Here is an 11,601-nt window from a genome sequence, read left to right as displayed (position 1 = left end):
GGTTGAAAGTCTTCTTCGTAAATTTTACACAAATTTACTACAGTTGGGCACTGTGGTCTTATCGGATTTTGAGAAAATGTAGTGTCTTACGGTAATCTGATTTTGTACTGGGTTGTCACATTAGCTAATCAAGGTAAATTGCAGTATTATGATATTTGCCAGTATTAGACCTGCACTGCATAATTGCAGTAATTTTGCAGTGCATTAAAACTTTATTGTACCAATGATATACAGCCCAAAATTTGGGCTGTATATCATTGATTGTACCAATGATATACAGCCCCTGTACAGGGGGCTGTACATTGATTGCACAGTAAACATTTACTGCAACCGTGCTTCTATCGCGAGTTGCCATCTGTGATCTATCGCGTGTTTACTTCCATAACGCATTACCTGAAACCAATGATATACAGCCCGCCTGTATATCAGCCCTGTATATCAGCAATAACATACAGCCCCCCTGTGGGGGGCTGTATATCATTGCTGAAACCACGCAATTCATGCATATTGCGAATGCGTGCTGTTCAAAACTTGAAACTGTATGGGTGCTGCAACAGTGAATTAACAAGAAGTAGATATTATGGATCAACTGACACTGTTGGCTTTTTCAGTGTCTGTACTATTTTAAAAGTATCAAATTCTATTTTTAGTGAGCTCACAAACTTGCGCTCTTACTCTCATATAATTTCGGGATAGAGAGTATCATAACAATTCAGACAAAATTGTAGTCTTTGTACTGTATTTTCATTGACATATATTATCGCTATTAACTTGACATTAGAGCGACGACATACAGAAGAACACTTGGCTTTTTATATATAGATAGAAGTATTCGTAGATTTTGACACAGACAATAGCTGTAGTAGCTATCTCTGCCCCTCATTGCATCTTTCGGAAAGATACATAGAGTGAACTGAGACCAAATGCTGAGTTTGGTGCTTAGTTTATCACTATGTTTCCATGACGGGCAAGTTTGCATTATCCGTAAAACGAAAACAGCAGAAACCCACGAGTCAAGTAAGTTTTGTTACTCGCAAATTTTCATTGAATGTTTCATGCCCGTTTCATGCTTGCGAAAGATGGAAAGCCCACCTGTGATTGATGTACGAGAAAATATCGCGCAAGCTTTTCCATTTTAAAGATTTTCCACACTTGAGTCGTTCTTATTTCAACTTGAGCAGTTCCTAACGCGATACTAAGATCTCTGATGCAGAAATCTTTATCCTTTTTTAATCCGCAACTACAACTATTTATTGAAATGCTTATCACTCGGTAACTTAACGCGTAGTAACTCAACGAGCGCACAACTCCAAATCCGCGTTATCCGCATAATTGAAACATAGTGCATGTTACAAGTCTAAGCTATAGCAATTAATTCTGCATTAAATTCTATTACATTTGTAATGAGAAAAAAATCACAACTGCTATGCTGCTATTAGTTACTAGTTATAACAGTATCTAATGTCAAGCATTTCAGTGCCTTGGCTATGACAGGAGAGATCAAATCATTCAGTTCTTGTTGATTAGGTTTTGAAGTTTGATTAAAATGTATTAGATGTAGCAGTGGCAGAATGGAGATTGCCTTTGGCATGAGTCACAATAGGTACAGTAGTACAATGAAACAGTTTGACATGTCTCTTACGTAAACAAGTTGTTAAAATATTTGATTGCATTGAAAACTGACAAAAGTTGAGAGGACGCGCCTTACAAGCCGGTACCAGTGGCTTTCCAGCTTTGTAAACCGATTAGCGACAATGCAGTTTTAAAAATAGTTGGCACTCATATCTAGTCACTCTGTTTGAACTTTGAAACAATTGTCATGCCAATTTAATAAGCAGCCAAGATGGAAGTTCAAAAGTGTTGCCGTATGAGCATATCTATTTAACTGACTCGGGAATGAGCTGACACACAGAGTCGAGGGTCAACATAAGGCTGACTGTCTGGTGTAACTCGCATGCAGTTTCCATAATTGTACAGTCAATAGTAACATCAGAGTTCTCATTTTTACTTTAAATCTTAACAGGCACGGTCAGCGACTAATATAATAGCATAATACACTATATATAGCTCTATATGACATCATTTGATAATGTAGCTTTAGGATCGATTCCATTAAGTTAGTGAATGTTCATGAAGCATAATAAAAACAACATTGGTGTACGTGTTGAGCGTGTCTGCTACAGGATGGAGAGCGAGAAAATTTCTCTGCGAGTCTGAAAGCAGTATATTTATTTGTCTGATCGCTTGTAATGATTGACTTGTTTGCTTTTGATGGGAGCTAATAGACGGTAGCTAATAGACGGTAGCTAATAGACGGTAGCTAATAGACGGTAGCTAATAGACGGTAGCTAATAGACGGTAGCTAATAGACGGTAGCTAATAGACGGTAGCTAATAGACGGTAGCTAATAGACGGTAGCTAATAGACGGTAGCTAATAGACGGTAGCTAATAGACGGTAGCTAATAGACGGTAGCTAATAGACGGTAGCTAATAGACGGTAGCTAATAGACGGTAGCTAATAGACGGTAGCTAATAGACGGTAGCTAATAGACGGTAGCTAATAGACGGTAGCTAATAGACAGTAGCTAATAGATGGTAGCTAATAGACTTAATTTTGGAACGATTTATGTGGCTTTGCATATGTGTTCTTATCTAAGTTGATTACTTCTATTGATAAATTTAGAGGCTGATTGAAGCAACTGATAAGTGAAAAATTGATAAAAATGTATTAATGTTAGATAATGCTGCAAATTTCTAGTATATCTCTTTTCATAAAAGGCATATAGAATAATCGTTTTATCCTTATTCCTTTGTGTATAAAGTATACCTTCGATATAGAATATTCCTTTTTTTATAAAGAATAATACTCTGTTCTGGATGCTAGCTGAAAGAAAGGAGGGCATAGCAAACTTATACCTGCAAGGTTCTGTCTAACAACTCTCCAAGAGTAACCTGTATTCTTACTAATAAACTACCCATTGTTGTAGAATTGCAGAGATAAGATGGTGTCAGGGAGATGTTTAACACTATGTCTAATGATACTTACACTGAGGTAACAGTCTATAGTTACTTGGCACCTTTAATCTAATACTTTGACTTTCGGCGATGATATTTAATTCTGATACACAGACATAATAACACCCTCCTAATCTTTCCCCTCAGACAACTAACCTATTAAGCCTGGTTCCCATATATGTCGCCAAGCACCAGCGACAGCACCGCAAGCTATTAGTGGTGAAATGGGAACGTACGCGCCGAGGACCGCCGGTAATTGCCAGCGGCAACGCAACAGTTCAGCGCTGTTCAAATTTTGCCAAAGGCCGCAGGCAAAACCTTCCCGAAATGCACTGTACGGGTGAAGGTCACCATTATAGAAACGGCATGGCGAGCGAACATTTTGTTTGATTACGCGATTATGTTTAGCGATGCAGCTTATATGTGAACATATGCCGCCGAGCATAGCGTCGCAAGCGTTTTGCTGTGTAAGTTACCACCGGAGTCTCGCAATTGATATGGGAACCAGGCTTAAAGTAGCAACATTTAGACCTTGGAAATTCCTGCAAGAAAACTGTTTGAATTAACTTAAATTGTCATGGAGTTCTAAATAAGTGTGCATTAAAAAGTGGAGAACTGTCTCTGAAAACTAATATTCTTTGCTTGCAATTAACATATGGAGACGTTATAATATAAGTTGCAATTTTTTGTAGCTATGGATTTTTTTAAATATTCGAAATTTGAATGCTATTATTTTATCAATATAATTAACATGATTGTATAGAAGTTCATGGCACTGATTCATGTTTGATACAGTTCGCAGTAAATAATGGCTTAATGCGCAACAGAAGAGTAGTAGCTAGCCTCAGTTATCGCAAGCCCGGTTTAGGTAATGACCTTGCCACGATCAAATTCTATGCTACCAATCTATAAATGATATAATAGCAATCTATTAAATGGTACAAATATATATTGAAAGACAAGGGGTGCAAACATTTTTTAGAATATTTGCAGACACTAAAATAAAAACTTTAAAACAACTATTTGGTGTGGTTAGCTTCTTGGCCTTTACAACCTGCTGCTATTTGACTGCTGCTTCCACTTTGACTCATTTTAGCTAATCCTAGTTTTTCAATATCTTTTTTATTGTTTTTTGGCCTAAAATTTTATTTTTCACAGCTGAATCAGTAGGTATTTGCGTTTAAACAGGTTTTTTATCGAAGCAAGAACTTTTGCATTTAGCCATTCTGAATACTTTTAATGTAAAGCAAGTGAAACTTTTATCAACGCGTACGGCTTGTCTGTTAAGCGTCAATATTAGCCTTACAATAATTACTCAACCCGTAACTTTTAATAATTACTCAACCCCGTAGGATTTTAAAAAGGTCTAGTGGTAGGTGAATTGGTCAGGCGATGTCGAGATTGGCTAGCTTGGCACGGTTGGTACAGCCGATACTGTCGATACTTGGTACACTGCCTTGGTACGGTTGCTACAACCGATACTGTCGATACTTGGTACACTGCCTTGGTACGGTTGGTACAACCGATACTGACGATACTTGGTACACTGCCTTGGTACGGTTGGTACAACCGACACTGACGATACTTGGTCTCTCTCTCTCTCTGCAATCCCTCTCTTTAGAGTAAGATGTCTGCTTGCTTTATTGATGTGTTTGGTGTGTTTTAAGATGGCTTCGTAGTCCGATCATTGCTCTGCATTGACGATTGCAATGTGGACATTGGTAGTCATCATTCATCAAAGTATCAGATGAGCTAAGCCGCACTTTTCGTGCTGCCTTGAGCTCTTCTCTGTGACGCATTTTTTCATTTTCAAGTATCTTCACCCCTTTATGAGTTAGAGTTCTCCATCCAGTTCTTCTCGTGGCATTCCATTCCCAGGTTTCACATCTGATGTGACAACGCTTCAAGCTATCTTTGAGACAGTCTTTATAGCGTTTTCTTTGTCCCCCCTGTGACCTCTTCCCATTTTCTAGTTCGGCATACAGAATCTGTTTTGGTAGTCTGTAGTTTGGCATTCTAACCAAGTGTCCAGCCCAACGAAGTCTGTTCTTAACGATCATACTTTCGAGGCTGGACATCTTAGCTTGTTGATACACACTATTGTTAGTGCGTTTGTCAGACCATTTGATCATTAGTAATTCTCTCATTTTCCTCATGTGATAGTTCTCCAGAACCTTAACGTCAGTGCTGTAAGTAGCCCACGTTTCTGAGGCATACAGTAGTGTGGGGACAATTACTGCCTTGTACACTTTTAGCTTGGTGTCGACCTGCAAGACTGGATTTTCAAACACTCTTTGTCTCAGTTTGCTGTATGCTATGCTAGCTCCCTGCAGTCTTCTTTCTATCTCCTTCCCTAGGTCGGCCTTGGAGGAGAGATTACTACCTAGGTATACAAAGTCATCTACAGGGCAAAGTGGTTCGCCTCCGGCAACAATGCGTGGAGTGACTATGTTTTTTCCAGGTTTCGGCTGGTACAATACTTGAGTTTTCTTTGCATTCAGCTTGAGTCCAAGAGCCCTGTAAGCATTTTCAAAAGCTGTCATGACTTCTTGAAGATGTTCTTCTGTATGAGCCATGAGAGCATTGTCATCAGCATATTGGAGCTCAAGAACACTTTGTTTCGAAGTTAGAGTTTTAGCCCGAAGTCTCTGCAGGTTGAACAGATCGCCTATTCGGTAGTTCAATGTGATACCTTCAGAGAGTTCTTGTTTCACAAGGTGTAGTACAGCACATAAGTAGATAGAAAACAGCGTTGGCGCAATCACGCAGCCTTGTTTCACCCCAGTTTTTACTCCAAAAGGATCCGTTTGTTGGCCATCCACCAAAACTGATGCGTTCATCTCATTATGCAGAAGCTGCACAATAGCCACAAATTTGGGAGGGCAGCCGATTTTCTCAAGTACTTTGTAGAGAGATTGTCTGTCAACAGTGTCGAAAGCCTTGGTAAGGTCTATGAAGGCCATGTAGAGGTCCTTGTTCTGTTCTCGGCATTTTTCCTGGATCTGTCTAGCAGCAAATATCATATCTACTGTACCCCTGCCAGGCCTAAAACCACACTGCGTCTCTGGAAGAATTTTTTCCGCAACACTGGAGAGTCTATAGGACAGAATTCTAGCTAGAATCTTCCCCGTTATTGACAAGAGGGATATCCCCCTGTAGTTCCCACACATCGTCCTATCTCCTTTTTTGAAGATGGTAACAATCAGTGCATCACGTAATTCATCAGGTATTTTCTCAGTTGTCCACACAAGTGTAAAAAGGCAGTGCAGTTTCTTGGTAAGTTTAGTTCCACCATGCTTGAAAACTTCTGCAGGTATTCCATCAGCGCCAGCAGCCTTTCCACTCTTCATTACTCGAATGGCGGATTTCGTCTCGACTAGTGTTGGCTCTTCTCCTAGCTGCTGATGGGTTGGCAGCTGTGGGACTTTCTGCAGGACTGGATCAGCTACAGTGGATGTTTGGTTCAAAAGATTTGAAAAGTGTTCTTTCCAGCAATCTCTGATGGCATCTTTGTCTTTATGGAGCACACCATTCTTGTCTCGAACAGGTACAGAGCCATGTGACAGAGGACCGTACAGTTTTCGTGTCTCTGCAAAGAAATCCCTTGTCTTATTCTGATCCGCCAAGCTCTGAAGCTCCTCTGCCTTTTGCGTCCACCATTCATTCTGCATCCTTCGAACTCGTCGCTGCACATCTGTTCGTATGCTGTGGTATGCCTTCTGTTTCTCCTTGTTTCTAAGATCGTTTTGCCAGGCTGCAAATTTAGATCGTTTTATATTTATAAGTTGTTCTATTTCTAGGTCATTCTCATCAAACCAGTCTTGGTGGTGCCTTTTCACTTTACCTAATACCTCCTCGCATGTCTCAGTGATACAGCTCTTTAGATTTGTCCAAGTCGAGTTGACATTTTGGTCATAGATTTCAGCTGATAGTCTCTCATTGATTTTTGTTTGAAAGTCTTTTTTCACATCCGGTTTATTGAATAGATTCACGTTGTACTTTGGCCTTGCTGTCCGTTTAGCTCTTCTCTGTTTGGGCTGTAGAGTGAAACTCAGCAGAGTTTTCACCAATCTGTGATCCGTCCAGCAGCTATCTGTTGAGTTGATCGCTTTGGTTACTCTTACATCTGCCAAGTCCCGCTGTTTGGTGATTATATAGTCTATCAAGTGCCAGTGACCGGAGCGAGGGTGCCTCCAGGTTGTTTTCCTTCTATTCTTCTGTCTGAACAGGGTGTTTGTAATCACAAGGTTAAGTTCTGCACATTTGGTGAGAAGCATGAGACCATTGTCATTCATACTGCCAATTCCCTCTTTGCCGATGACGTCCTTCCATGTCGTGCTGTCCGTACCAACTCTTGCATTAAAGTCTCCAAGAAGCACAACCTTGTCGGCTCTAGGAATATGCGATACAGTGTCATCAAGAGCTGAATAGAATAGCTCTTTATCCTCTTGCTCGGCCATCAGGGTCGGGGCATAGGCACTGATCAGTGTTGCTTTCCTGTTCTTACTGATGTTTAGTTGTAAAGTCATCAGTCGATCTGAAATGCCGACAGGAAGATGGTCCATGTGCTTAACAAGCTCATTTTTAACAGCGAAACCTACTCCATACAGCCTATGATCTTTAGCATCTCTCCCTTTCCAATAGAATGTATAACCACCTCCCACTTCTGTCATCTGGCCCTCATCAGCAAGTCTTGTCTCCTGTAGTGCAGCAATATCAATATCATGTCTTCTGAGCTCACGTGCCACAAAAGCTGTGCGACGGTCAGGTCGATCACTGCGCTGATTGTCCATGAGCGTGCGTACATTCCATGTTGCTAGTGTAATCTGTTGTTTTCTACCGCAAAAAGGTGAACCATCTGGACGCGGTAATCCAGCCAGGTGAGAATGGAACAGACCATGTATAGGACACCTTTTCTAGTCCCTTCCTCGGATTGAGGTGAGCAGGGCGGTCCCTAAAAAGGGCTGCTCAGTCGTGAAAGCAACTACCGAACATCTCTCCTGTTCCATTCAAGAGACGAGCGACTGATAAACTTCCACCGCCTGCGTGCTGGTTGGGAGCTGAGGACTCCCAGGTTTCACTACCCTGTCCCCGTTGCCACCTTCCAATCGCCGCAGGGCTTGGTTGGTTTAGTGCAAGCAGAAAGCTGTGCGTGGATTTAAGTGGTTCTTCTGATGCACTGCAGAGATCCACTAACTTGGCTAGTCATACTCTGATCCAATGGCAAGAAGACCTAGACAATTGGAAGTATGACAAGTTGCAGTACGCGGCCGTTGATCTGCAAGAGATTCTTTCGTCCTTTCCAACTGGTGTTTTTGCTGTCGGGATAGTACATGCCCAAATGTTGGGTGGATGTTGTTTTTGGTTCCCTCCAAACCCTCCTTTCAAAGAAAGGGAGGGGTTGCCGGTTTAGTCGCCGGCGACCCGACCCATGGCACAGGTAGTACTGGGTTACATGGTTACCAGTAGCAGGCTAGCACCTGACCTGACGATACTGACGATACTTGGTACACTGCCTTGGTACGGTTGGTACAACCGATACTGTCGATACTTGGTACACTGCCTTGGTACGGTTGCTACAACCGATACTGTCGATACTTGGTACACTGCCTTGGTACTGTCGCTACAACCGATACTGTCGATACTTGGTACACTGCCTTGGTACGGTTGCTACAACCGATACTGTCGATACTTGGTACACTGCCTTGGTACGGTTGCTACAACCGATACTGTCGATACTTGGTACACTGCCTTGGTACGGTTGCTACAACCGATACTGTCGATACTTGGTACACTGCCTTGGTACCGTTGCTACAACCGATACTGTCGATACTTGGTACACTGCCTTGGTACGGTTGGTACAACCGATACTGACGATACTTGGTACACTGCCTTGGTACGGTTGGTACAACCGATACTGTCGATACTTGGTACACTGCCTTGGTACGGTTGCTACAACCGATACTGATGATACTTGGTACACTGCCTTGGTACGGTTGCTACAACCGATACTGTCGATACTTGGTACACTGCCTTGGTACGGTTGCTACAACCGATACTGTCGATACTTGGTACACTGCCTTGGTACCGTTGCTACAACCGATACTGTCGATACTTGGTACACTGCCTTGGTACGGTTGGTACAACCGATACTGTCGATACTTGGTACGCTGCCTTGGTACGGTTGCTACAACCGATACTGACGATACTTGGTACACTGCCTTGGTACGGTTGCTACAACCGATACTGTCGATACTTGGTACACTGCCTTGGTACGGTTGCTACAACCGATACTGTCGATACTTGGTACACTGCCTTGGTACGGTTGCTACAACCGATACTGTCGATACTTGGTACACTGCCTTGGTACGGTTGCTACAACCGATACTGTCGATACTTGGTACACTGCCTTGGTACGGTTGCTACAACCGATACTGTCGATACTTGGTACACTGCCTTGGTACGGTTGCTACAACCGATACTGTCGATACTTGGTACACTGCCTTGGTACGGTTGCTACAACCGATACTGTCGATACTTGGTACACTGCCTTGGTACGGTTGCTACAACCGATACTGTCGATACTTGGTACACTGCCTTGGTACGGTTGCTACAACCGATACTGTCGATACTTGGTACACTGCCTTGGTACCGTCGCTACAACCGATACTGTCGATACTTGGTACACTGCCTTGGTACGGTTGCTACAACCGAAACTGTCGATACTTGGTACACTGCCTTGGATATGTCGCTACAACCAATACTGTTGATACTTGGTACACTGCCTTGGTATCGTCGCTACAACCGACACTGTCAATACTTGGTACACTACCATGGCACGGTTGCTACAACCGATACTGTTGATACTTGGTACACTGCCTTGGTACGGTTGCTACAACCGATACTGTCGATACTTGGTACACTGCCTTGGTACGGTTGCTACAACCGATACTGTCGATACTTGGTACACTGCCTTGGTACGGTTGCTACAACCGATACTGTCGATACTTGGTACACCACCTTGGTACCGTCGCTACAACCGATACTGTCGATACTTGGTACACGGCCTTGGTACCGTTGACATACACTGATAGTTAGTATGCTAATGATTAACAAACTTGAGTCAAATTCTTGATCACTATTATCACTATTACTACTTCTGCTTGAACACTCAAACTGGTGATTAGCTGCTTGTTGATGTTTGGAATCATCGGGTTAAAACAGCCAGCCAACGGCTAACACTTCATCTTTCCGCAATAATGGTGAAGTGTTAGTCATTGGATAAAGATGACTTCATCTAGTGAAGACTTCATTAGATGAAGTCCCACAGGGAAGCTGATTGTATGCTCATCACGGCCTTTTACAGCTCCTCATTACCTCTAATACTAGTCACTAATTACTAATACTATTGCAGATATTTCTCAGCTGATGCTGGTACTTAGGTTACTATCTATTAGTATAGTGCAAGTAGAATTAGATAGGCAGCCTCTTCCTTATCATGTCTGTTTATCCCAGTACTAAATGTCCTTGGATGTTGCTAAGTAGTTTCTAATCAATAGAGTCCATCTAGTTGCCCAGACAACAAATAACTGGACATGGTCCAATCACTATCACTACAGCTTTTGTTTTCCATATTCAGTTCACTGCTGTCAACACATCTCCAAACCTTATTATATCTCATGTTATCTATGTTTCACATGCTATCCGAGTTTCACTGTATATATTAAGCGAGCTATATATATACAGTGAAACTCGGATAACTCAAACTTCAAGGGACCGAGCAAAAGTGTTCGAATTATCAGAGTGTTCAAGTTATCAGAACACTGTCACAAGTCCATGTATTTACTTATTTATTAGTAGATACATGTACATATACAAACTATAATATAAATCAAAAGCACAAATGGCTTGTTTCAAATTAAATGCTTCTAATGTAAAGTTTAAAACGTTTTTATCAAAAAGTATAGAGATTTTTCTATCACTTGAGATTGGTTTGTTGTTTGAGGTGATGTTATTGCCAGGACGTTTGTTAGATTAACATTGGCAAAACTTGATCGTTGCTGAAATGCTCAAAAGAAAAGACATCTTTTTCTTTTGAGCGTTTTACCCACGATCAATTTTGCCGATTTTTCTTGAAGTTTATGCAAAGATTAACTTACTTTACCTGGGATTCATTAAGAGCAACACTCCGAGGCAGTTCAATTAAAAGTTTTACGAGGTTTTACGGTACATTGTATATCACTAACGTTTTTTGAATGGATACTTATTGAATGTACACACGTATTCTGTGTTTAGGTCAAACGATGAATAGTTTTTTTTAGCTAAGACAACGCATACGTTTAATTACCACAATTTTTAAAACGTTTTAAACATTCAACATTCCGACGTTGATTCAACACAGAATCCACGTCGGAAAACTATTCATCACGGGCTAACCGGGTCACGCACTCAAGGATTTTCGCCACGCAAATACAAAACAAAAACAACATGCTGTTTTTGTTTTGGATGTGTGTGGCGAAAATCCTTGCGCCCGTGACCCGGCTAGCCCGTGCTATTCACCGTATAACAGTATAAATCAAATTTCA

The 11,601-nt window shown here is 41.6% G+C and overlaps 1 protein-coding gene across 1 annotated transcript in view; it reads left to right on the top strand.

The window, feature by feature from the left end:
- The window catches only part of LOC137396359 (uncharacterized), a 55,855-nt gene continuing 44,254 nt past the window's right edge, over nt 1–11,601 (top strand). Inside the window, exons 1-2 of the mRNA XM_068082597.1 lie at nt 1–133; nt 2,989–3,053. Coding sequence (XP_067938698.1) covers nt 3,004–3,053 — 50 coding nt within the window. The 5' untranslated portion in view covers nt 1–133; nt 2,989–3,003. The remainder of the gene's footprint in view (nt 134–2,988; nt 3,054–11,601) is intronic.

This window comes from Watersipora subatra, chromosome 5, assembly GCF_963576615.1.
Source record: "Watersipora subatra chromosome 5, tzWatSuba1.1, whole genome shotgun sequence".
Lineage (NCBI taxonomy): Eukaryota > Metazoa > Bryozoa > Gymnolaemata > Cheilostomatida > Watersiporidae > Watersipora > Watersipora subatra.
The sequence above is the reverse complement of the archived record's forward strand: the minus strand, read 5'-3'. Positions and strand labels throughout refer to the sequence as shown.